The sequence below is a fragment of the Lagenorhynchus albirostris genome, chromosome 1 (assembly GCF_949774975.1).
Source record: "Lagenorhynchus albirostris chromosome 1, mLagAlb1.1, whole genome shotgun sequence".
Taxonomy (NCBI): domain Eukaryota; kingdom Metazoa; phylum Chordata; class Mammalia; order Artiodactyla; family Delphinidae; genus Lagenorhynchus; species Lagenorhynchus albirostris.
Window position 1 is genome coordinate 171910464 of NC_083095.1, and position 27475 is coordinate 171937938.

General features: G+C 46.2%; 1 protein-coding gene across 7 annotated transcripts in view; it reads left to right on the plus strand.

Moving 5' to 3' along the window:
• The window catches only part of CELF2 (CUGBP Elav-like family member 2), a 527802-nt gene that overhangs the window by 451589 nt on the left and 48738 nt on the right, over positions 1–27475 (plus strand). For 6 of the 7 annotated variants that reach the window (XM_060160102.1, XM_060160117.1, XM_060160126.1 and 3 more), the window contains 4 exons: positions 1112–1246; positions 9916–9995; positions 14071–14229; positions 18461–18524. In XM_060160102.1, coding sequence (XP_060016085.1) covers positions 1112–1246; positions 9916–9995; positions 14071–14229; positions 18461–18524 — 438 coding nt within the window. Of the gene's footprint in view, positions 1–1111; positions 1247–9915; positions 9996–14070; positions 14230–18460; positions 18525–27475 lie in introns of those variants that run through there. The other variant, XM_060160140.1, reaches the window with a different exon arrangement.

The following is a 27475-nucleotide window of genomic DNA, read 5'->3' on the forward strand; positions in this document are numbered from 1 at the left end:
AGAAATGGATTGAAAGGAAACATGGGAAATAAGCAAGACTTCTCCCTGAGGGCTTCTAGGACGATCTTTTGCTCTGTCTCCTACAAACGGCTCCAAACACTGTCTTGAAATCCATAATAATCGTGCCTTTGAGGCTGAGTGTAGGCCAGTTATCCTGAGCACAAGCACGTCAGTTTAGGGAAACAAATCTCCCCGGTCATCAGAGGTAAACCTTCCCTAGTCTTTACCCGCTGACAGCTTCCAAGGTTAGAATTTGCACGTTGTTGCCCTGACGCCCAAAAGGCATTTCTGTTCATCAAGAATCCTACCTCCAAGTGGGCAGAATAGCATTATTCCTTCCTTGTTCCTTTTTTGGTGACAGGTTTCACCCCGAGATTGGGACCACCCTGACATGATTCTCAAATAACCGCAGCCCCACTCACTTGGCCACAGTTGCCTTCAGCTTTAGTTGTAAGGTGCAGACCACATGTGCTGACCTGGGTAGGGCTGTGTAGCCAGTGCTATGGACAGAAGGCCCCTTAACCAGCTCTCTGGAGAAATTCACATCTCTCCTGTCTCCTGTTCTCATCTGGACCAGTGGGGACAAAGCTATTTGAAATCAGGGAAGGAGAATGTTTTCTTCCACTGAATCCTTTGTGAAAAGTTTTGTTTATCAATTTTCCACTATATCTGCTTCTGTTATTTTTCCTCTCCCGATCTTTCTCTTTCGCTGTCACTCAAGTTAAAAGAACATCTACCCAAAAAAAAAAAAAAAAAAAAAATTAAAATCTGTATCCCAGAATATCTCTATGGGACAGCAGCATTTAGCAGTTACTTAGAACTTTAACATTTTAGTAAACATATTACTGCTTCCAAATGGGGGGAAAGGACTTAAAAACAGTGTTTCGTGTCCTTTGAAGATGTTTTATTAGTAAACAAGCTCCCAGTGTTGGAATAGGAGCCGAGATGCCGAGCAGGGGTGGGGAGAGCAGAGACGGCACGTGTGGGGGAGGAAGGTGGCCTGGGTGTCTGAAGAGTTAGCCTCGGGACCCAGTCGGAGGTGGTGATGACGCATTGATGACGAGGAAGAAGGTGAAGTGGCCTTGGCTCATTCATTATTTCTCTCTCCTAGCCGTGGAAGACAGAAAATTGTTCATAGGAATGGTTTCGAAGAAATGTAATGAGAACGATATCCGGGTGATGTTCTCTCCATTTGGCCAGATAGAAGAATGCCGGATCCTCCGGGGACCCGACGGGCTGAGTCGAGGTGAGTGTGCTCTCTGCAGAGTCTCTGCCCTAAGTGCTAATTGGAGCTCTGTGTCCCAGTCAAGGTAGACATAACTCCCACACGCAGCAAGAGGTCACCCTGAGATACGTCCTGCGGGACGAAGTTATCCAACCCAAACTTTTCACCATAGCTGGAATGATCACCTTTTATTTCTCAAGTCAAGAAGGTCCTAGTGGCAGCATATTAGCCCAGGTTATCACTGTCAGACGGGAGGCCCACAGGCTGCCCTGCCGTTACACATCCCTCTTCAATCTCAGATTGAAGGAGCTTTGGGAGGTATGAGGGAGAGATGCGGAGAGCGAGAGAGAATGTTTGCTGCTCGCATCTTAGTCTTCTGGCTTTCTGCCTGTGCCTGGGAGAATGCTGAGCGTGTGGGCCTCTTGACTGAGAAATAAACCAAGAAAAAAGGCCCCTGTCCCCGCATAGTGCAGATACAGACTCAGGGTAACCAGGCCTGTCTCAGGGCGTTAGGGTTTTATGGCAAAGAGCAAAGCTCCTGGAGTCCTAAACACAGGGACCCTTTAAGTGACAGAGAAGTGACTTCGTCCAGGAGAAGATTGTAGGTTCTTCTCTGTCACCGTGATAGAGGCAAAGGCTGGGGCTCCGAGTGCGGACGAAAACCAGTGTTTCCGCGAGCAGCCGCACGAGGTAGCTGGAGATGACTCTCTTCTGTCCACGTTTACCTCCCCCTTTGACGGACCCGCACGCCTCCCTCCTTAAACCGCTTATAAGGCTTGTCACCGTGTTCCCAGCCATCTGACTAGTTTCCTGAGTCAGCCCAGGAGGCCCAGGGGAAGACGCACATGGAAAACGCATTTCTCCATTCTCGTAAGAAATCCGTCTTTTTGCAACGCAGAGAGGATTTCATTCAATTAATGGGGTTTCCAGGGCAACTTCCACAGGGCTAATTAGAAATGTCTTTACATTCCCCATCTCTGGTTCTGGGACTGCACTGCCCGCGCCCCATGTTGAAAGAAAAGGTTAAACCTCAAGTATCCAGGGACTAGTTTTCATTCATCTCCCTGGTCTTACGTAAACTCAGCGCCCTGGGAGGAAGAACATTTGTTCTTTTGACTTTTAGACATAAAGCTTCGTGATGCCAACTTCTAGAATCGAAGGCACAGGGAACAAAAGTTTTCCACCTACCTCCACCTCCAAAGCCCTGAAACAGAGGTGATCTCGGGGAAAACTAGGAGGGGGAGGAATGACTCCAAGCTTGTGATCCCTGTATTTTCTTCTGAAGGTGGTTTTAAAAAAAAAAAAAGGAGGAAGAGGCCTGGAAATGACACTTAACACTCGCTGAAAGATGGGAGTCTAAAAGCTGAGCAAGACATGATGTTGAGTGGGGCCCCCAAACAGCAGACCCAGTGCCTCAAGCTAATCTGTCACTACCACGTGTGCCTTTACCAGTGTCACCCAAAATAGTTCCTTGTCCTGGGCACCCGCATCGCCTCTGGTTCCCATCCAGCCTCGCAGGCAGAAGGATACCAGGATTTCGATGCTGGGTCCCTCTGTGCCATCCTGGAGATACGCACCAGGAGAGCTTATCATCACATCTGATCCAGGAGAGGTAGATAGGCAGACAGACCAGGAGAGTGAATACCACGGGAAAAAGCAGTGGGGCTGAGGAAGAATTAAGTAGGCAAGAAAGACAAAAGAATATTTTTGCGATCCCTCTTCTGCTGCCAATTTAGTAATAAGAACCACTGTTGTCTCCCTGTGACTATTCTCAGTCACAACTTGCGTGTTCCTGCACTTTTGCATTTGCCAAGGTGTATGGCATGGAGAAAGAACCGATAGGCATAGGGAAATGTATAGTGCCTTAGAGGTCAGTGACCCTGGGGCCCATCCCAGAACTTCTCCTGACATGACTCATGGGCGTGGTCCATTCATTTTCCTGTCTCTGTCCTCAGTTTCCACACTCGAAAATGGCAGCAGTCTAGATATCTGCCCTGCTTGTCTGATAGGGCGTGATTAGCTACTGCCATGGTAGGTTTTTTGTAGAGCCAGGCCATCCACAGTGTTTCATAGAGACCTTGACTGTGAAGTAGGAATGCTGGACTCCTGTTTTCCCTCTGCTGATTTACGAACTGACTCTCTGCCTCAATTTCTCCATCTGTCCAGTGGGGACAGTGATGAAGAGCATTGGTGCCTAGAGATCCTTGAGCATATGTTAGCTATTTTTGCAGATGAGATTTTTTTTAAATGGTCAAAACTTTCACAGGAAAGGGTGTCAAGACACTGTGCTCGATGGGAGAACCTGACCAATTCCATCTGCCATTTGGTTGATGAACCAGCACTTGACACCAGAAGCAGCCTATTTCTGAACTGCTGGTTCGAAGTAAAGAGTAGAATCCTCCTCCCTGCCCCCCGCTTTTTTTTTTAACAGAAAAATAATTTCTGATTTTCTGGCAAACGGATGAGAATTCCCTGTGGCAAAAAAAGAAAATACTCATTTATTCTCATTTGTTCTGAGATATAAGGACAGACAGTGTTGCATTTTTCAATTAGCAGGACCCAGGGACTCCTGGGTACTGGGGACTGCTCCTAAATCAGTGATTTGTTGAAAGAACAGTTCTCTCTCATGCTACTCTTTTGCTTTCATTAAAGAATTGGCGTTTTCAATCAAATATTAATAAGTGCGGCGCTGCAGATCAGGGGCGCTCAGCATTTCTGGTCTCCATGCCTGTTGCTGGCTCAGCTGTTTACAAAATAAGTAAAAATGAAGTGAAATGAAAGCTTGGCTGCTCTGAAAAGTACTTTGTAATACTAAACCAGGGTGTAAATTAGTCAGTAGGAAAGGATTTAAATCGAACCATTTGATTATAATGAGGGAGAGGTGCCCTTGAGTGGTTCACTTTTCTTGTTTTTGCTTTTGCCCAGTTCAGCTACAAGAAGGAAGGCAGAGGAGGCAGTTAGTAGCCCTGGGTCCCCAACAGGCGTCACGTGTCGTTCATTCTCCGCCACATCAGTAGTTGACATTCCTACCTGGCAGGTGTTAACCTGAGGTTCCTCCAGGCTGTTGATTCAGTACCCCTGCCCCAGATCAGAGTAGTGGGCTGCCAGGACCCACATCTTTGTACCTATTTAGCCCTGCTATACTTTCAGTTAGAATCACTGTCTTTAAAAAAAAAAAAAAAAATCATGATCTACACATTGGCAAGAAAGACTATTTTAAAAGTCCCATAGTTATTCACCATCACCCAGATCTGTGTCATGTTTTAAGATGGGACCTCTCTGCCCCATCCCGCTGGGAAATTGTCATGCCTATACATGGACAGCACCTGCCAAGCCTGTTGAAACCACTCAACAAACGTTAGGACTCTGCCTCGCTTTACGCGGTATGCCCACATCTGAACGTGCATTTTTTTCCCTTTTGGGGGCAGTAACCCATTCTGCCGTTTTTTTCTGATTTGGAAAACCTGGTTTGAGATGCTTTCACGCCCCTTATGATCCTCAGATCCTTCTGCAGTGGCAGATCTACCGCTCAGGCCCGCTGTGTGAGCCTTCATTGAGAAAGCAAGCCAGGGGAGCACAAGCCCACACATGGCCAGTGAAATGAGATGTTTGCTCTCAGAATCTAAGCTTGAGGCTTCTGAGCCAACATATTTACTGGACAGTGTCACCTTAGCATGTTGATTTCCTAAAATACACATGTTCTCACTTATCCACAGTCCCACAGTCCGATTGGACTATTTGGTTACAGTCTGCCAGGTTTGCTGCACCATAGCAACAAAATATCTGTAACTCAGAGACAGTGAAGGGGTTGATTTCATTTTTCTTTCCCATAAACTGCAGTCAAATCTTCACTGCCATTTAAGGTAACCTTCTGCTGGTTTAAGAATATTCCAGCTGTGTTTATGGTGTTCCAGCATTCTCCTGCCAAAACCTTTGACAAATGAATTGGCGGTATCTTCAGGGATGTTAGCGACCACAGACTGGATTTAGCCATTAAATCCTCATTTATTTTCGTTATATCTGATCAGGATATTGGGAGAGGGCTTTTGACTTTTAAAACGTACATGGAGAGGACTCCGTTCTGATCGTGACATTTTAGTCTTGCCCACGTGGTACCCAAATGTTCAGAGATGTGGAAACCTTTATCAGATGCCCCCTGGGTTATTAAATGCATCTTGTCATGCTGCTCTGGGTACAATCTTCCAGCCTCATCTCAGGGATGAGATTTTTGCCAACTATTAAGTCCTAGTCCACACTCAGCCTCAGGTGCCGTGAATGAAAGATCTCTCCATGCCAATTTTAAATAAACTAACCCAGCGTTGGGGATCGCACATTAGAGTATTATTTTTGATGCTCCAATGTTATACTCATAGCATATGTTTAAACCCTGCCATTGCTCAAAAGATACTGCGAGGAAAAACTGGCTGCATTAAGATCTTTCTACAGCTGAAGAGGAATTTATAAACAAGTTTCCATAGGCTGAAATCTTCTCAGCCACACAAGTTATTTTAAATTATGCTTCCTTCAGTTAAAATATAGCAGCTGTTGCTCCTCTTTCAAAGAAGCAGCAGAAAAGCAAGAGACCCTGGCATCGTTGTATGTGCTTTTAAAAGTGCCTCTACTTTTTTCATTACTTTCTCTCTCTCTCTCTCTCTCTCTCTCTCTCTCTCTCTCTCTCTCTCTCTCTCTCTCTCTCTCTCTCTCTCTCTCTCTCTCTCTCTCTCTCTCTCTCTCCCCCTCTCTCCCTCTCTCCCTCTCTCCCTCTCCCCCTCTCCCCCTCTCCCCTTCTTTTTGATGCAGAGCAAGAATTCATCTAGTTCTCTCAAAATTCTCATGTAGCCTAGAGAAAAGGTAGAACACCTGAGTTTAAGATATCCTTTCAACTGAAATGACAAGTGTAATAGCTGGGTTCCAAAATCTGCTCTGTGCTTTCCTTAGATCCTGTCTGTAGGAGGAAATGACTTTGAGAAACCTTTCCCCAGTCAATCATTTATCTATTTTAGCAGCAAGAAGACAACCTCACTGAAATAGGAGGAGTTCAGCTCCTTTCATTTCTATGAGCAATCTCTGACACTCTGAAAGTGGAGACAATAAATAGTGGCAGGTAAATTACAGGTTGGACACGTTTACAGAGGGAGTTTTTGCCTTTTTTTTTTTTTTTTGCCATTATGTATTTGGAAGCTTTGAGACAGTAATATATGGGCTCTCTTACCCCACCCCCCAAAAATGGCTTTATTGTCTTGGTACCTGTATTTTTTTTCTCCCAATCTAAGTTCTCCAGCATTTTGGTCAGTCACCAGCACGCGCAACAGTCTAGAACAGTTGAGGGCTGACCCTATAAGGTCGGAGCAGTTGTCCGTCAGGACCCAGTAGACTCTGCTGTACCCAGAAGCTCATCTTACAGAAGAGGACAACTGACCTAAGTCATTTCTGTCCAGCGGGAAGTCATCTGGCTGGTTTGTAGAAGAAGCCAGCAGCCCATTTTGACTGTAGGAGCTTGTGTGACCCTACGTTAGTGAAAAGTGCAGATTTGAGGGCCCACCCCAAAGCCAGTGTGTTCAGTGGTGCTGAAAAGAAAATGAAAATCTAGCCAGGACCTCCTGTTTGAGAGATGTTACGAAGGTTAACTGGCTACCAACCCGTGGAACATTCGGTTCTGAAGTTGCTTAGCTTCATCCAGAGCGGCAGAGAGAGTGAATCTTTCAGCACGTGCTCCCATGTAATAAATGACAGTCATTTTCTCCCTTAAGTAATTGAACACAGCACCCAGTAGGGAACTTGACAGAGCCCCTAGGAGGCCAGTTCTCTCTTACTGCACCACTGCCGGTAGAATAAGAAAGTTAAAGGAGTCATCAGATTTGCCAGATCATTTTTGGGATGGGATGAGGATTGTATAATTAGAAGCATCAGTCAACCTTTTAATTGCAGGTTTCACAGAGGGGAAGGGGCAATGGTTCGAGTTTATAGAGAGATCAAGTCTTGCTAAGACTTTGCTTTTGAGACCCGTTAATTGCTTGATCTTTCTCCCGAAGTTACTTACAAAAGCTCTGCCTGCTCTGAAATCGTGGTAGATGCATAAACTCTGCCTTATTGATTTTTGTTGACATTTTACATTTTTTTATGCATTCTTAACCTCCGTTTAGAAGCTGTTGGTTTGGCACATGCTCCCAGATAATAAGGGCAAGCAAAGTGAATGAAACAGGCTTCTTGACTCCTAAAAGCAGAGTTAGTGGGGCTTCCCTGGTGGCGCAGTGGTTGAGGGTCCGCCTGCCGATGCAGGGGACGCGGGTTTGTGCCCTGGTCCAGGAGGATCCCACATGCCGCGGAGCGGCTGAGCCTGCGCGTCCGGAGCCTGTGCTCCGCGGCAGGAGGGGCCGCGGTGGTGAGGGGCCTGCGTACCGCAAAAAAAAAAAAAAAAAAAGCAGAGTTAGTCTGGGCTTCCTATGGCCTCAAATATGCCTCCATTAGATGATTTGCTTGTGCCTCTACTGTAGCCTCCAGACAGGAAATGAAGGGACTTCCCCGGCGGTCCAGTGGTTAGGAGCCTGCACTTTCACTGCCAGGGGCAGAGGATTGATCCCTGGTCTGGGAACCAAGATCCCGCAAGCCACGCAGCACCAAATTTTTAAAATAAAAAAATGAAAAAAATCTCTTAGCGTTATTTCCTCTGTTAATAGTACCACTGATCATCACAATCTTCAAGAGATACTACTTTGAAACAGATGGTAAACTGGGGACTCTGTCATTTTAGAGCTGAGTCTATTTCAGTATGGAGCCTGCAGAGGTCCTGTTGTAGATCTCACACACATCATCTAGATGCCTTAGAGAAGGCTGCCCAGCTGCTTCTGTTGTTGACAGAAGCCACAGCCACTGTAGGTACAGGCAGCATGTTGAAACAGCTTCACCAGCTGCTGTAACGTCAGAAAAACCATAGGAGATAGCTTGGCATTCTTCGTGAGCTAGACGTCGGGCTTCAGTGAGGACAGCTTAACGGAGGTGAATGAGAGGAACCTCCCATGTACAGAGAGTTTTTGTGTATTAAAAATTACAGCGTGATGCCAAAAAAAAATGCATTGACTTATTTTCATGACTGGTGGTTGTTGTGCTTTGGGGGTAGTGGGCAGGCATTGCTTTCTCTTACTGCTGTTTGATTGAAAGGTGCTAATACAGTATTGACTTGATAATCTCACCAGGTACCCATGCAGAGCAAACAAAGAAAATGTGTTTAATGGCTCCCACAGTGACTCCCATACACCAAGCCACCCGCTGGTTGTTTGGATGTAGAATGTTCTGTTTGGCTTCCCGGCCACAGAGGCAACCATCTCACGTGATTGGTGCCAAAATTCCACTTCTGTGCACTCGCTCTGAGATGACAAGCTTAGGCCCCTCGGTGTTTAGATCTGCTTCATTGGGAAATCTTTTAAGTAGTAATAATAATAATAATGTTTTCAGGCAATTGAGTAGAACACTAAATTATTCTCTGATACCTAAGTTCAAACTGTGCAAGGCTAAAGAAGCTGAAAATCAATGCACTTTTAAAGTCATTAGAGATCATAAGTGAAATAGTCAGCGTTGCTTTAGCTAAGCTTTTAGTGTGCGGTGGTATTATTATAAAATCAGCCTGAATCTGCATTAATTTCACAGTCTTTTTCTCTGAGAAGCCCAAGGGTGCATGATGAATAAAATGTAAATTTCAGAAGGCAGTGCTTTTATTAGTGGAAAGGGCAGTGAGCCATGTAGCTGGAGCAGTGACCTGCATGGTAGCCAGCACTGCTACAAGAAGCAGGAACAAGCACTGTAGAGTGTAGTTATTTTACAGCTGGGGAGAAAAATAGCCACGGAGAGTTCTGCGGGTCTCAGGGGAGACATTCACAGAAATATACATTGTCTTCTGTATGTTACACTTGAGGTGGAATCTCTGATAAGAATCCACAAGTCACAACTTAAAGTCTCGAAGGTTTGATACAAATAAGAAATCCAATGCAAGTGTTTAAATTTTACTTCATACACACAGTTGAATATTCCGAGTAACAGCATTTGTTTTTGTTCATCATTAACAGTTACTAAGTAGTTTGTACAGGATTTGGGTATATTTGTTTGCATTTGAATAGCATGAGTGTATATTTATACATACATCTATTTTTTAACTACCCAGAAGAGATGAGGTATATTTACTTGCTGACATTTCGAGCTGTTGGAATCTAGTTGCTAATTTGCCCTGGGTGTGAGGATTTTACTATTTGCTGCTTAGAAAGCAAGGCTCATGTTTGAAATACAGAGCCGGAATGGGTAGATGCCCTAAGTCAAGGCAGACAAGGAGAAAATGTAAAATCGCAACTTTTTATTTTAGAAAATGCAAACTAGGTCTTGCGCATTTCAACCCCCCCTCCCCCCCCACGTGGCTTAAAAAAAGAAAGTACCCAGCCTCCTTCCCCTGGACTCCATTTTAAAAATAAATAAACTAATCCATCAGTAAATCTTTCTGCTGTGGTCAGATTAGCAGGTCAGCACTGTAAGTAAAAAGCAACACGAGATAAAAACCAAAGAGAGAAGTTGTTGATTTCATGTACTACTGAGAACAGTGTCGTCCTGTGGCAGTTCTCGTAGACTGTGTTGGTTTAACAAGCGTCCAAACCTTTTGTCTTGTTGTTTTTTGTCTTTCCTGCTCCCTGTCCCCTTGTTTCCCACAGGCTGTGCGTTTGTCACATTTTCTACAAGGGCAATGGCACAGAATGCAATCAAAGCCATGCATCAGTCTCAGACCATGGAGGTACTGTATCATCTGCCCTTTCTTTGTTTTCTTTGTGCAAATGGTGGGGAATGGAAAGCAATTCTCTCCTGTGTGGATTGTTCACATGACAATCACAGATGTAAACTTTCACCATCTCTCTCTCTCCATTCATTCATATTCCTTCTTCCTTAATCTCTCTCCTCCTCCCTCTCTCTCTCTCCCTCTCTCTCTGAATTTTTCCCCTGATGACTGGAAATGCACTTAGTGTAAAACCTTCCACTTGCTCTACGTTCCTTTTTGAGCCTTTTATTGCAGCGGCCCAGGTCCTGCTGTGTAAAGTTCATGATGCAATTTAAACCGAGCATCCTTCCATACCCCAAGAATCAAGTACGTTCCCCAGCCCCAGGGGTGGGATGGGTAGAACATTAACAGACCCCATTCCAAATTGCAGCTGGCCCTGTGCAAAATCACAGGGTTCTTTCATTTCTTTTTTATTTTCTTTTTAATGCGGGGTCAAGTTATCTTTAATCGAGACAAACAAATTGTTTTTGCATCAAGAATGTTGGAGAAAGTTAAGACTTCTCCCACCTCATTGAACCAGTGCAAATGTTCATGTATGAGAGTCCCCCGAGAAATTAGATTTTCACCCTTACTAAAAAATGAACAATAACCAAGAAACTCAAAGGCTCAAATGTGATCTCCTAATGAGAGTTAGTGGCTTTCGGGGAAGAGAAATAGGCTGGCGTGGGTCCACAAATGTAGACAATGGCTCTGTACTTTGAGTCTGTGATTCGGGTCATGGCCTTTCAGAATTTTGCACAAAAACACTCCAAGAGTGATATGCTGTTACTTATTCTGTATTGTCTGATAGAATCCTTTGGGAGTGCATGTTCTGCTGTATTATGTAAACTGTATCTTTGTGTATGGGTGATCTTTTCTGGAGGTGGCTTTGTAGTGTTACCTGAAGTTAACGTTTTTCATCTTTTGAAAAAAAAATTGTTTTCAGTTTTATTTAATGTGCCAAAAAGTTCTTTATTGATCGTTTGAGCTTCTTTTTTGCCTCCACTCTTGGGGGGTTTTAATTTTTTTTTTTTTTTTGTTCATTTGTTTGTTTTTTGCAATGCTGCATCTCCCGAAGCATGCCGGGAGCTTAGTGATCTTTATGGGTCTTGTTTTGTGGGCAACCTTTCTCTAGGGAGCCAAAGGGTGGGTGGAAGCGGGGGGTAAAGAGTGTGCATGGCATTGTCATTAAGTGTTTACTGTACTTTTCTGAGTTTTGATATCAGCATTGCAAAGCCTATTGTCTTTTTCGAACTTCCTTTTGACTTCAATATTCCTAACATATCTTATATAATCACTGTGTTTTCCTTTCAGTGCAATGCATTTTTAAGACACTCACACCCCCCTACGTGAAGGCAAGCTCAGGTGAAAATCGGCCACAATAAGAGAGAATTAGCAGGATTTGAAATGTCTAGGAATCCAATCTTGAACAACATGCAGTCACACACGTGATCATGTTTTTGTCCCCTCCCCCTACCCTTTCCCTTACCTTGGGGAGCTCCATTATCGGGGATCAGCCTGGTTTCCAGCTTCGTATCAGTCTGGAGATGAAATGAAAGTACTGTTAAGAAAAAGGAAGTCTTGACCTGTATTTATTATCTTCCATATATATGTGTTTCATTCTTAAAGATTTTTATTTCCTGTAATTGAGTGATTTGTATCTAAATTGGTCTCACCTTAGATGATTTTGTAACCTCAATTCTTTCAGCTCTGTTGGAAACATTGCCACCCCAGTTCCTTCACCCAGGGCCCCCCGCCCGAGTGGGAGGTCTGTGTTCTCCTGGGTCCCTACGGAAGGAGAGCACGAGAAAATACAGCAGAACTGGGTATGAACCCGAACCAAGAAAATAACAGGCTCTCAGAGTGAAAAGAATTTGCTGTAGAGAATGGGGCATATTTATTCTTCAGAAATCCTTGATCCTTTGTTAATACTGCTATCATCAGAAATCAGATCTGATGCACTTGTTTTTAAATCTGGACATCCATGCTTAATCAGAGGAGCCCTCAGACACTTAAATTTCTTGTTTAATTCAAAAATATTGACATTTAAACAGAAGATTACATATTATGCAGTCTCATTACACTTGTACCACTGCAGTTTGTTTTCTTGTTTTGAATTAATTACATTATTTTCAGGACTCTGGCTTACATCTTCCACCAAGATGTATGATCTAAGAGATGTGAATTCAAAACGATGTCACTGTTAAAGTTTAAAAGAACATGTTATTTTAAAAATCATTAATCTTTACATGGTACCTTGATTTTCCCACTTTCCTCCAATCTCTCCCCACCCTGTTTTCCCCTTTCATGGTTTATACAAGTCATTTTTGAACTATAATCATTGGCCTGATTTTCTGCTTTTATATCATTTTTTGGTATTTAAGGAAGAAAAAAGCCAACCGTAAATGAACTGTTAGGAAGAGATGCTATAATTTGTTATGCGACAAATTTGATACAATAACAACCCTTTCCGTGCAAAACCCTTGCTGTCTGTAATTTCCATCTTCAGAGTGGTTTTGCTGTCTTTAAAGTGATGAAACGCTGAAACACGGAGCAGATGAAGAACAATGAAGTGTAGATTTTTTAAACGGTGGAAACATTACTTTTATGCAGTTTACTGACTCTTAACATCTGTGCCATGACTGTGACTCCCAGAGCTGAAGACCAGTCTGCTGGAGGTTCAACACGCAGTCACCTCACTTTTCTCACATGTTGGGGGGTAACAGCAGGCATGATAGCTTCACGTATGCATAGTTCCATCCCCAGTAGCTACCCAACGTGATAAGAAAAAAATGCAACTCTGTTTTCTAGGAGAAAGAAAAATAACCCAAAAGGAAGGGAAAAGGTCATTTAAATAGGAATATTAAATTTCTGGGAGGAGAAGAGAGAGGTCTGTTATCATGCTGAGTTTCAATAAAAAGTGGGGTTTTTTTTGATCACTTGGGTAGAATTAACTTCTTTTTATCTCAGCAAAATTTCACAGCTTTAATTGTGATGGGATGTTTAGCAAGCTAAACAGAGAGGGAAGAGAGTTGGTTTCTGCTGAGTCTTTGCCAAGTGGCGAATGTCGAAAAGCTGCTTTCGAAAGGAAGTCCTCCTGCCTGAGGTGTCAGGCCCTTACTTTCCCTAACGATTTTCTCCGTATCAGACATGAATTGGTCCTGTTATATAACCCTTGGCCATTTCTCACTCACTACCTCTGCTCCTGCCTTTTAAAGGAAACGAACACAGAAGCTCCTAGAACAGCGAGACTGATTAGGAAAAGAAGCTAAGTAGACATCGCCTCCTGCCATTTGAGATGCGTCTCCTTGGACTAGACTGCTTCTGATATTTTCTTTTTGATTTGTTGTAGCTCCTGGGATTACAGCTAGAGTAGATGTGATACAGAAGGAGGAGAACCCCTTCTGAAAACACGGGGACAGTGACATTGGTCCACGCCCGTGTCCCCTGAAAATCTCCTTCCTTCATCCATGTTCCTAAAATGAAACCCACTTCTCCCGATTATATTACTGGGTCGGTATGATTCCTACAGTTCCAAAGTTCAAAAATACTTAACATTGGAAAGAGTGGGAAAAAAAGACGTGAGCGACAGGCATGTTCATTCCCATTACAACATTTCGTTCCCCTCCTTTGTCCCCTGCTCACACGCGGAAACAGGCAGACACACCAGGACAAGTCCATCTTTCAGACAAGCGAACCGTGAAGCTTAATTAAAGGACAATGATAAGGTCTCTTGTCTCTGAGGAGGCCCTGGGATGGTGGAAGGAAGACCCATGAAGAGAGAAGGAGAGGCAGTGTAATAATCAGAGCACGAGCACAGATGGCTTCATCGACCACCAGAGCCCCAAAGACACCAGTGACAGGATCTGGAATTTTCTGTTGATGGTACTATTCAGAGAAGAAGAAGGACCATCAAACCATTTAAAAACGAGGCCAGACCATCCCCTGTGCTGCAGAATAGTTCAGAAAGCTAGGCCCCGAGCTGACTGAGTGTCCTGAGCGGAGTGGGCCAGGCTGTAACCCCCTCTCCACTTTCCGCTGTGTCTGACCACAGGGCTGCTCTTCACCGATTGTGGTGAAGTTCGCTGACACTCAGAAGGACAAGGAGCAAAGGCGTCTCCAGCAGCAGCTGGCGCAGCAGATGCAGCAGCTCAACACTGCCACCTGGGGGAACCTGACGGGTCTGGGCGGCCTCACCCCGCAGTACCTGGCGGTAAGTTCTTGGGGGGGCGTGGGGGGAGCATGTGGTCCCCAGGAGAGAGGAGCACACCCAGTGGAGCTCTTACAGGCTCCTTGGCCCCTAAGTGCACCAAAAGCTCGTCTTCGACATTATGAATGCCGGGAAATTCCTGAAATCAGCATCGATGAAGAATATTTTTCCAGGTGAAGCTGATGAGCCATAGGAACAGGACTCTTCATTCTAGCCGCATGGAGGCTGAGCGGGGTCCCACAGGGCTGAGTGTCTAACCAGTGTTTCCGCACAAACTCCAGCCTTGGCAGGGGTGCGGCATGCGTGATAGGTGATGACTTAACGGCGCTGAGGCAGCCGTGGTTGGCTCTCTCACCACCTCCCTGCTCGGTCCATTCCACATCAGGACCTCAGATGGAACTTTCCTTCACTGGGTCCTCCCCGTGGAGCGATGTCAACTAAATTCAGATGTTTCTTCATCTATTTGACACCCAAAACTCAGATCCCGTTTCAGGCCAAATAGACCCAATTCTTTAACTAGCCCTTACATTTCATTGTTTCTAAACTTTCCACCTCCTTGTTTTTTTCTGTTGTGCTGCCTGTTTTACTTTGCCAGTGTCTTTATTAAAATGCCATAATCAGAATGCGAGACAGTTCCTCCCAGGAAGATCCACACAGCATGAGCAGTGACCCCTATTGTGGACTTTAAAATATCTTAATGTAGCTTGAGAGCAGTGGAAGGCAGCTCGTACTCCTCTAAGGTTTTATTTTTACTTGAACTACTGCTAAAGCATGCTACTCTACCCCTTTTCTGCTTTGGAACCTAAATGCTGGACTACCCATTATTAATATAATTTCATAGTGTGCCTTTGGACCTTTTGTTCTAGCCTGTGTGTGTGTGTGTGTGTGTGTGTGTGTGTGTGTGTGTGTGTGTGTGTGTGTGTGTGTGTGTCTGTCTGTCTGTCCGTCCGTCCGTCCGTCCGTCCGTCCGTCCGTCCTAATTCTCTCCTGACATTTGAACTGTCCCTCTCAGGATTGTATGACCCATTCCGTACTTTGTAGCAGAACCAATACTGTTCTGTAAAAGAGTCCTTCCTGTGACCTTGAAAGGTAAGATCACCGTGTTTCTACAAGTGAGGAAAGGGAGAGGCTTAAGGGAGAAAGGGGCAGGGGATAAACTGGGAGACTGGGATTGACATACACACGCTACTATATATAAAACAGATAATTAATAAGGACCTACTGTATAGCACAGGGAACTCTACTCGATACACTCACTGTATTGGCCTATATGGGGAAAATATCTAAAAAAGAGTGGATATATGTATATGTATAACTTAATCACTTTACACCTGAAGCCAACACAACGTTGTAAATCAACTGTACTCCAATAAAAATTTTTAAAAGGTTATGTAACTTTACCCAAGGTCATGACACTGGTGGTCAAGCAGGATTTCAGCCCTCCATGGGTTCTCTCCATCCGGCGGGGCTGCTTCTCCAAGGACAGATGTGACTCACATTCCTCTTTTACCCACCCTACCGCCTGTTGGTGTCTGCCATGTAATTGCTACTCAAGACATGTCTGGATGTCTTGCTGGAGAAGCGTGCCTCTCCTGTCTTCCCCTGAGTTATTAATACAAACAGTGACCAAGTTTGCTGCCACCTTCTAGCCATTTCTCCATCTTATCCACAAAGAGATAAGAGATGAGAGATTTCATCACATGTCTTGCTGAAATCTATATGTGCTTGCCATATCTTTTTCTTGGTCTATCGGTCTAGAAACTTCATGAGAAAAAAAAATGAGTCTAGCTGAACAATCATTTGTTTTTCACAAACGTGTGTTTCTCAGTTGTTCACAGATCATCGCCTTAAGTACAAGAATTTCTATCAGAGATTGACGTCAGGCTCACCTTTTCGTAGTTTCTAAGAATCCAGCTTCCTGCTCCACCATGTCTGAAAACCAAGACACACGTGCCTAGCCCTGGTCTTCTCGACCATCTCCCATGCCCCAGGGCTCACAGAAATCTCTGGCACATGTTTCTTTGATCACATCTGAAAATTCTTTCTGAATCCTGAAAGAGAATTCATCCCCACCTCATTGATAAGAACGTGTTCTTACACGCTCTGAACTACGTTTTCCCCTACCGAGGGCTTCCATTCTTTCTCTGCCAAGTTTGCTCTGCCCCTTTCGATCGGAAGCCCATTTCTCTGAAAAGACCCTTGGCCTTTAAGGCATCTCCTGCCTCTGTGTTGAGGGTAGATTCTGACTGTGGCTCACCAAAGAGTGGTTGTCAGTGGGAAGAATCCCCGGAAGTAGTTTAATGACACTCCAGGTATTGCCACTTACTAATCAGTAAAGATTATTAATTCCTCAGAGTATCTTCAAAACTAGTTGAACTTGACTAAACTTTAATTTTTTTTTAATGTCTAATATAGGAGAGAGTAAGGGCTTGCAACCACAAGAGAATGGGAAACCCAAGAAATCAAACCAAGATAAGGGATTTCTCTCTGTCAAAACAGATAATTCCTAGCTTCTTCCTCTTTCTCATTCTGTGTGTCTGTGTGTATGTGTGTGTCTGTGTGTAATGTCTAGGTAGTATACTACCCTGAGTCGAGAAGGATGAATGAAAGTTGCAGACGTATGTCTGGGAACTGTTCATGTTTGTTTTTGTCTTTTTTTTTATTTTATTTATTTTTTGGTTGCATTGGGTCCTCGTTGCTGCGTGCGGGTTTTCTCTAGTTGCAGTGAGCGGGCTTCTCATTTGCGGTGGCTTGTTGTGGAGCACAGGCTCGAGGCGTGCGGGTTTCAGTAGTTGCAGCACATGGGCTTCAGCAGTTGTGGCACATGGGCTCAGTAGTTGTGGCCACGGGCTTAGTTGCTCTGCAGCATGTGGGATCTTCCTGGACCAGGGATCAAACCTGTGCCCACTGCATTGGCAGGTGGGTTCTTAACTATTGTGCCACCAGGGAAGGCCCACAGCTGTTCATGTTAATCCCCATAGGGATTACGTTAATCATCGTAACTAAGACACGTTGAATCAGCCACCGACATTCCACTCTACTTGGTGCTTTTAAGTCAATTGCTAGATGCCCATTTCTGAGTCACATCCAGTTGTAGAGTTTCCTTCTTCTTAAGCTGAGGAGACCTACCATTACCTGGAGGAGTGGCAGTGCTCTCCGTTAGGTTTCGCAGCACTCCAAACAAATTCTGAGAGCTTATTTTTTAAATAGTGAATTCATCTGGTTCCTCCTAAGCTCATAGTACCATAGCAGTTTTTTAATAATAAATTTGGTGAATCTATGCTTTTAGCATCCATGGACTTTTGAGTATAGGAGATAACTCCACACTTGCCCCCAGGTACAAACCGCGGCTGTATTGATCAACCAAAAGGAGAATATCAATAAGCCTAGTCAAACAGTATAGCACCTAAGTTAACCTATAATTCAATTGACGTGGACGAATAAAGGAGTGCTTTCGAACAGTAACCACATGCCTTTACCTTGTGGTACCCACCGTTTCTATATGGGGGATTAAATGTATTTTTGGAAGCTCTAGGAACAAAATACAGAGGCCTTTTCACAGCTGTCTTCATTTCTTTTTTAAAAGATGCTGATATATTTATAATGCGTAGCATCAACATACATAGCACCAGATACTTGTGAGTTCCGACAAGTAGTATGTTGCTCTCTGCCAACGAAGACCGTCTTAAAATGGGTGACCGTTGTCTTGGTCGTGAAGTCATGACAGTGACTCTGGCTGCAGATACATACACTTACGTCTGTAGGTATTACAGTGACTTCTCTGTTAGCCCAAGAGTCAGTGAATCTGTACCTCTCTAATGAAGGTTGTAGGACACTGAGCTGTGAAGGAAAGCGGAGGAGACCTAGGGATGGACCGCGATTGACAGAGATGAGTTACGGGAACTACTAGGCTCCAGAGAGAGAGCATTAGTCACGCCATGTTGGTTCCCACAGATTTAACACCTGGTTGTTAAAAAGTAAATTGATGAATTGTTTTAAGGCAGCTACGTTATTGAGTTTCCCCAGTGTCTGTGTTTTTTAATAGAGATTAGACATTGACATGGATTTATAGCCCCAACTCTCGGAACCTTCAGCCCGTTAACAGGCAGCAGCAACCAACTATGTAAATGTAAAGGGAACGGGACGTGCCCTCAGTGGACTTGGGAAGTTCCCTTGACAGTACATTTCCAAGCTCCACTTCATTTTGACAGTACCTTTCTCTTTTCTTTTGCAGCTTCTGCAGCAGGCCACCTCCTCCAGCAACCTGGGTGCATTCAGTGGCATTCAGCAAATGGCTGGTAAGTCGTGAAGCGAGCCTTGCCTTTTGACCGTGCTGTCGTCTGAATTTGGGATGGGTTCAGAAGCTGGGGAAAAGACAAACAAAGAGTAACTACCGGTCCTAGTTGCTTTCTGGCTTAGGTGTTAAAATTAGAGTCAGCTGCTCAGAAGTTGATCTTCTAACTCTGGCATCTCCAACAGTTATGAGAAAATTTAGGGGGCTGAGAATTCCTGCACAGTACCCTCCACAGTTGTGTTTATTATTTTTTTTTAATGGGTTTGCCGGCTGGGGGATTTCCAACAAGATTCCTATATCCAGGGCAGCTGCCATGATTGACATCCCTCTAGAATTTTAATAATAGGCAGTCAATAAGAATGTTTTGACCTTCGTAATGAAAGTCAGGCTTGCAGGCCTATCTCTGATACCGTTTGCAGTCCCTTGATAACCACAGACAATTAACAGGGTGCCTTTTTTTTTTTTTTTAACTTCAGAACCCCAGTTGACAGAATTGCGCATCAGAATCTTTTATGGGAAAGTAGAATCTTTGTTCTTGAGCAAAATCAAAGTGGGACTGGATTTGAAAGCCGGCTCATGAAGGATTTCTTTTTATTATGAGCTGTGTCAGTAGTAACTGAGGGGCAGTGATTAGTGAAAGGTCAGTCCTGCTGTGTCACCTTCCAGGCTCACATCCTAACCCGCACCACGGGGCCAGGGAAGGCAGCCCGCACGATGAATCAGAGCACAGGTGCCAGGAACCTGCCGCGAGGAGCAGTGAGGAAGCTTCTTCCTTGCTTGATTCCGAAAAGATAGGAGAGCGCAGGCAAGGAGAACAGATTTTGGGCGTATTAGAATCGAGCACAGTTTGTTTTCACCAAGGACACCCTGAGTTAATGAAATGAACCCAGGATGTACAGAATAAAAGGCTGATTTCCTTATTTGTCACTATGAAAACTCCTTTTTTCTTTTTTCTTTTTTCCCCTCCCACATGCATATCCTTGTGGGGTTTTTTTTTCCTTGTTTCGTTTTGAATGGATCTGGAGACACTGGAACGAGCACACGCAGGTTTCTGTTCCTGTATGTCCAGTTGTTGTCAGCCCAGCCTTTTGTGGTGGCCTCCAGGGTTAATATAACTTGTCTGATGGGACATACTCGCCTACAGCAAAAACAATGCTCAGTTACCCGTGGGGCTTTAAATCTGGTACCCCCAGCTTGTTCTATTGTAATAACACTTTTAGATTATTATGGGAAAAGAATACATGTTAAAATAATAAGTAGTGAAACCATTCAGCAGAATGTTGACGAACACATTTGGGGAAGCTGGCCTCGGAGCTGAGCGTCGCCTTGAACAGTTGATTTATTTTTAGTTCTGTGAAGGGGATTGGAGAGACAGCACTAAAATATTCAGAGAGTTTTCTACGTTTTAAAAAGAGAAAACCTTCCAGATTGCAAGCTCTGAAAGAAATGCTGAGATGTGTTGCATTTTCTGCCAGTGCAAGATTTGGTTTTCTTCTAATCGAAGGGACCCACCCAGATCCAGAATTAGAGTCTTTCCTTAGAGGAAGCCTCAGGCTCTCCCGTTCCCACAGTTGAATTATGCAAAGAAGGTCACTGGGTCCTGAGGCTATTGCCAGGCATGTTTTCTCGGGTGGACGGTGCGCCTTGTCACTCTTCATTAGGCCACAGGCGCCCATGGCTCGCCAGGTCAGGTCAGGATGGTAGCATCTGCACGCCGTGTGCTCATTTAAAAATGGAGGGTATCTGGGAATCACCTGAGAAGGTGCATGGGGCAGATGGCTAATTTAAAGGTGGTCTGTGAATGCGCTTGGCTCTCCAAAATACCCCTTTCTCGAACCTTTGGCATTAAATTCAGCACCGAGGCTGCCCAAGCTGTGCATTGGAAGGCCGAGTGGCCCATTTTCCACTGTCACCTCGAGTAGTGAGGACCAAGGACATGGATGTCAGGGTTCTGTCTGCTTGGCCGTTTCTATAACAAGTATCCTTCATTCCTGTGGAGAATCAGGTCTCATCTTCCCAAGTGTTGGAAGCATCGTGGTTTGGGGTATTTTTTTCAACCAAGTGCTCTTGGCCCCCTGCTCTTTATCTTCTCCCAAGAGTAGGGCTTAACTTTTGTCAGCGCCAGTCACCTAAGCCAGTCTCAGAAAGTGGGTGGGTCATAGAGGCCCCTTCTTGGAGGACGTTTCCCCAGAGCACCGACTTGTGGGACGGAGGGCCCCTCTTCCGCATTCCCCTAAAAACCCTCTCTTCCTTCCCCCCCTCCCTCACCTCTGAATCACTGATGCTCTGAGAGGGCGTGGCCTCAGCCCTCACTCCTCTAAGTGGCACTTGTGACTGCTTTTGCGTGGATGAGTGAGTAAATTTATGTGTTGGATACAGTCCCAATGAAGCTTAAGTGAAATACCTGGTTTTTTAATTAAGAAATTTGACTTTAGCCTGATGTCTAAGCCACAGACCATTACACAACCTAACGACTGTATCTTCATGAATGAGTTGTCAAAGACTTGGGATCAGCGAGTTGGTACAGCGTCATACGTGTCACACAGCCCATGGTATTGACATACACGGTGGAAGCAACACGAAGGAGCCCAAGAGGTGGCTCATCCCAAAGCACCCCTGGGTGTACGATGCTGGTAAATTGAGTGAGATTGTGGCAGAGAGAGCGGGCATCTCCACAATGCAGGTGCCACGTTCATGTCCTCCAGGGCCAGAGAATAAACTCCACGTGGAAACTTCGAGTACTGCAGCTGAGAGCACCATCACCAAAGAGTGAGATATCATTTCGGAAAACGAGCACTGTGCTGTGAACAGCTCTCAGAACAGAGTGGTCTGTCCTTCAGGAAATTGAGGTGTCTCACTAGAGTCTAAAATGTCTCATTTGAATGAGTAAACATTTTCCGTTTGAGGAGAAAATAAAAGAAAGCTGGAAAAAAACAGAAAAAAAAAATTAGGAGGAGACAAGTTCCTAAGTACTTACATCAATAAAATTGAATGAGACATCAACTATACTTCTTTTTTCAAAAAAAACAACACCATTTTCCTTTCAAACTGAAAATAACTTCAGGCATGTTTTATGATTTTATAAAAGGGAACCTTTACTAAATCTGAAATTTAAAAAGCAGAAAATAGATTAGTAAGGATAAAATTTTTATAAGCTGACTGCATTTATGTGCATTCTTCAAGTCGATTGATTTCACTTTCCCTCTCATAACTTCTGATAAAAATGTGTCCATTTCTCACTCAACTGTGGTATTCCATGAATTTCTGAAACCTCAAAAACGTGGGGTCTGTGTTCAGGCCAAGGGTCTGGATTTTTCCTGAAGAAGAAGGAATTAAGGGGAAAGTGGCTTTCCGGTTTTTCACTTATTTATGACAACTGTCATCTCAAAAAAGCATCGTGTTAGCAAAACAAGGGCAGTATTGCACAAGTTTGTTTCTCACAGAGGTTCTTGAAATAATCATGGGGTTTATCCTCACAGCACAGCCAAGGACAAAACCACTACTTGTTACTACGTAACAGTTGGGAAAACTGAAGTACAAAAAGTTCGAATAAGTTCTGTGAGCCCAAGGACCAGGAAATGGTATTATGCGGATTAGGATACAGAATTCCCAAATATCATAACGCTTTATGAGATAGGGACCATTAGCATCCCGTCTTACAGGTGGGGCAACTGAGGCAGAGAGAAGTTAATTAACAAACTTGCCCAGAGTCACTAAGCTAATCAATGGCAGATCCACATTACAAACCGATCCAAACGCCGAGCTCCCTCTGGCCCCCGAGATGGTCACACAGCGTCTCCACAAATCCAGGTATGTTCTGTCAGCATGAGCCTCCGTGACTGCTCTGCACAAAGGGCTGAAGAGGCCAAATAACAAACGACTCTGAGCCATCGATAAACAATGCAGGAGGACCCCCAAACTGCTCAAAAAGCAGCAATTGTGAGTCAGCCCCAGGAACACCTCCTCCCTTCGCTCTGGACAACATTCCAAATTTATTAAGAGGGGGTTGTTTTTTGTCAGGGGAAGTATTTTTCAAGGGTGAGGGGTTGTTAGTAAGAGATTACAGAGATTAAGAAGCGATGGTCAAAGAAGAGCATCTTGAGATAAACAAGGGAAAACTGCTTCCCTTAGACGTCTGATATTCAGGAAAGCTGGTAGTGATTCGCTTCCAGAATATCTGGCCTAAGTTTCCAAAGTCACAGTGAAATCATAGAGGGCAAATATTTTCCCAGAACAACAACATCGCAACTACTTTACCTGTTGGAGATCCCCTCCCAGCAAAGGCGGGCTTGGAATGTCTGTGATGAGCGGAGAAGAGGGAAGAAGACCAGCAAAAACTGTGCATTGGAGGCTGAGAACCTCACGTCAGGGACACACTTGGGAGGTGTGCAAACTGGACCCACGAAGACCCCGAGTTCTTCCCACAGCCAAGCAGCCTCCTCAACCCACACTTCCTGCGAAAAGTGCTAACAGGCCTTCTGAGAATGTGCCATTACCACCCCCATCTGTCACTTTTTAACAGACCTGATTGGCAAGCGCTTGTAACAACTGACATCTGTTCTCGCTCATTGAAATGCAGATTTATGGTAATTGCTCCGAACAATAAGACAGAATTACCTAAGGTGAACATTAAATTAAATTTTCATGCTCTTCTCCTTATAAATAATTTTTTTTTAATCTTAAGTTTCAAGTAGGCATAATGTGCATCTGTTTGGTACATAATTTCTTCGTTTGGAGAAGGGTTTTCTTTCCCCGAGTAATGAGTGAAAAGTTGAAGCCCTGTATTCCCCCAATTTTGTTTTTTTTTTTTTTAGCCCTCTCGATCTCGGCACACTGTCGGATTTCCTAAAACTCGTTTAAGTGTTTTGCATTTCTCGTCACCCAGATTGTTGCCCCTGGTTTGACGGGTGCCCATCCGAGCAGCGTGCTTTGTGAGGTTAAATGGGGGTGGTTTTCTTCTCAGAGAAGAGCTATTTGCCAAACCAGAATCAGCATCACACACCCACACACACCCCACGCCTCCCGTCCGGTGCCCTTTCAGGATCCTCGTGTGGGAGGAGCCGCGATGAGATGGGCTGGTGGGTGGAAAAGCAGAGGCGCTGTGGAAGGAACGGAGGAGGACGACAGGACAGGGTGTGCTCGCAACAGAAACAGACGGAGAAACAACCAGAAATGTGAATTCAAAGTCAGCAGAGGCAGACACCCCCTTTCAGACAGCCTGGGGGGCCCAGAACTGGCCGGGCCCTGGTGGGTAACTCTGCCCGTCCAGGGGCTGAGTCTGCAGCAGCTGGAGGTCTGGAGAGACAGTGTTGTGGGTACCCGGAGAGCCTGGTACAGTTGAGGAGGTAGCGGATGAAGCTCGGGGTGTGTCCCCACGAAGCTTCCGAGCCGCTTTCGCAGCGTGGGACAGACGCCTTTCCCAGCAGCAGCGTGGCCCCCAAGCCCCTTCCCTAAATGAGAGGGGAGGGGAGGGGAGGGGAGATGTCCACACTACAGGTGAGGAGCCTCTGGCTCTGGGAACATCCGGGGCGGGAAGAGACAAAGCATCCGTCACGGAGGACGTGCACTGCTGTCGGTGAAGAGTCCAGAGATTCTGCCCCACGAAAGTTGCCCAGGCTCTCACGGAACCCCAGATGTACCCCGTGATGTGCCGATGTTAGCAGTGCTTAGAAGGCCTGGGAGTGGTGCAGAGGTGTCCTCCCTGGGGGGATGGACTAGAGAATGGGCCTCGGGCCTCCACCTGGCCGGACAGAAGGACACCGTGCAGGGAACAGGTGCCTCTGTGGCCCCATGACCCACGTCCAGGCGCAGCGAGACCCACAGGAGGTGGGCAGGCGCACCTGTCGAGTCCCCACGTGCGTGCTGCCCCCCAGTTTCCTAGCTCCAGCCTTGGCATGGGACCTGCCCTGGTGTCAGCCACCAGCTGACATGTTCTTGGAGAATCTCTAGTTGGTTTTGTTTTCTTTCGTTGGCTTGACTGTGTATACATCTTGGTTCTGAGGGGGAGAAAGAGCCATCTTCTTTCATCCTTTTCCTGCATTCTCTGCGCCATCGCTCCCGAGCTCTGATCTCTTCTCGATTCCCCTTGTCGCCACCACCGGCCCCAGGCCTCTTTGTTCGATGGTTTTCTACCAGGACTCACGTGCATCACTTTTAGGCTATCTAGAGGCGTTGGAAGTCCTCCAGCTTCTTAGGATCTGCTGCCAAGAAAGTGCATGCATCATACACACGCTTTTTCATAAAACTTCAGGGAGCTCAGAGACACCCCCCCCCCATATCTCATCAGGGGAGAGCTCCAGGGAAGAGCCCCTGAGTTAAGTGACAGGCAGGAGGGAAGCTGCCAAGTGACCCGCTCAGTGTTCGGAAGAGGGTGCGGCCCACCGTTCCCCGAGGATGCGTGGACCGGGGTCTGTAATGTCTCGATTCTGAGCATGGAGGGGAGAGGAAATGAGGGTAAGAAACTGAAGGGTTGATTGAGTTCAAGACAAGATCTAGTGCCTGGTTAGCTGGGTTCTTAGCTGCTGACGCAGATCACAGGTTCAGTTCCGGGCCCTCTGGGGCTCAGGTGCCCAGAAGCCAAGCAGGGGCACCATTGTACACGCATCCTTGCACCCTGGGCTCCTGCTAACCAGGACCCACGCGTGCTCATGCCAGGCAGCATCCCTCGGCCGTTCTCTGCTGAGATTTCATCAGAAGGAGCAAGGCCATGATGGACAGGTGTCAGGAGCTGGTGGACGTTTACATCTGATGTCCCAGACCCTTTCCTGTGAAGCCCTGTGTGTGTCACCCCTTCCCTCCTCTCACTGCCTCCCCATGGCCCCCCCACACTTCCCAGGTGGGAACCAAGAGGGACAGAGGCACAGGCGTGGGGAGGCTCGGGGGGCAGGGCGGGACCGAGAACCAGCCTCCTGTCCCCAGGGCTCTGACCTCCCCTGTTCTCTGTGGCACGTGGGACTGCGAGAGTTGTTACAAATACTAACTAAGCGTGGTTAGTGTGTCCGGCACGTGCTTTGTCTTTGGTGCCATTATCCTCATTACTGGGGGGTGATACTGTTGTGATTATTATCCAGCTGATAAGAGTCTGCTCTGCCCTGGGAGTTGTTCTTTAGCTTCAAGTGTACGAAGCATTTACTCTCTTTACCCTCGAGGTCCGAGGTCCGTTCAGTTTTACACCTACTTCACAGCCAAGAAATCCAAGAGGCAGACAGTTAATGGGCTCAAGGCCAGGGAGGCTGGCAGAGGGGAGGCCGAGCCCGATTGGAGCCCAGATGTCCTGGAGGCGGAGCCCGTGCTGCCTCCAGTAAACGGGGTCCTTGTCACTGTTGTCACCAGCAGGGAGAGCTGTGCCTTCCAGGCCCGAGGAACACAGGACAGGTCGAAGGGAGGAATGTCGGGGTCGGGGCTGGGAACAGGACTGCACCCAGAAAAGTGAGGGGGAGAGGAGGGGGTCCTCCCGGAGCCCGCACGGAGGGCCACGAAGGGACAGGCTAGGAGGACGGCCCGGCCTCTTCAGCTCCGCAGCCGCCCGGCCCTCCCCTGTCCTCTTCTCATCCCTGTCAGACCAGAGACACAAGAGGGAGGGGATGTGGGGATATATGTATATGTACAGCTGACTCACTTGCTTATAAGGCAGAAACTAACACACCATTGTAAAGCGATTATACCCCAATAAGATGTTAAAAATAAAAAACAAACACCAAAGACGCATGAGAATGAGCTTCTGGATCCAGGCCTGTTTCCAGAAACGGACTGGATTGTCCCCAGTCCCTGGTTCCCCTCCGTTCTGATCTCCAGCAGCCTCCTGGGGCGGGGAATGTCTTGTTTTCCCCACTTAATTCTGGGTGCGGGCCCCGGCTCTGGCCTGTCGCGGCCATGTGGTAACGGTTGGCTGGCCGGGCGGCACCTGTGGGTCCTCCTGCTGCTTCTCTCCATCTAACGCTCCCCCTCCCTCCCGTGCCCCCCCATTCCTTCAGATGCTGGGGTCACCACGGCCTCTCCTTCCCAGCTTCATCTCTGCTTCCTTTGGTCTGTTTTCTCCCCCTCAGTGCAGTGCGGTGGTTGGACAGAGTTGGCCCTGCCCGGTGTGGCACCCCAGAGCCCGGCCTTGGCAGCGGAGGCGGGGAGGGGCTGAGCGGGGCAGCCCCTCAGGGGTGAGGGGTGGAAGGGGGCACACAGGGAGAGGACGGCGGGACAGAGAGCCCGAGTGTGGTCGGCGGGACTCTGGGACAGCACTGAGTGTCGTGGGTGAGATGAGGAAAACACACGGTCCTAATAAGTATTTGTAGAAGGGATTAATTAACGGTTGAGGGAAACAGTCAATATCTGAAGCTGTTGTAGATACTAAAGAACTAAGAACAGAGAAAAACCTTGTTAGGGTCTGAGGACAGCGCTCTTTTTTTTTATAAATTTATTTATTTTATTTTTGGCTGTGTTGGGTCTTCATTGCTGCGTGCAGGCTTTCTCTAGTTGCTGGTAGTGGGGGCTACTCTTCATTGCGGTGCACGGGCTTCTTAGTGCGGTGGCTTCTCTTGTTGTGGAGCACGGGCTCTAGGCACGCAGGCTTCAGTAGTTGTGGCACACGGGCTTTGTCGCTCCGCAGCATGTGGAATCTTCCCAGACCAGGGCTCAAACCCACGTCCCCTGCATTGGCGGGCGGATTCTTAACCACTGCGCCACCAGGGAAGTCCCAACAGTGCTCTTTATAGCAGCGCGGGAACATTTCATGCTGTGTTGCCCTGTTCATTCATCTTCCATGGATCCACCCATCACCTACTATGAGTGAAGGTAGCCGTGTGTGTGCGTGTGTGTGTGTGTGTGTGTGTGGACTTGAAAGCGAATAAGGCATCTCTGTCCTCAGGGAACTTAGTATCTAGTGGTGAAGGTCAGCAGTACGTACAAACGATGTGAAAGGAGGAGGTGGGGAACGCAGCAGGAGTTCGGAACAGCAATGGGGGA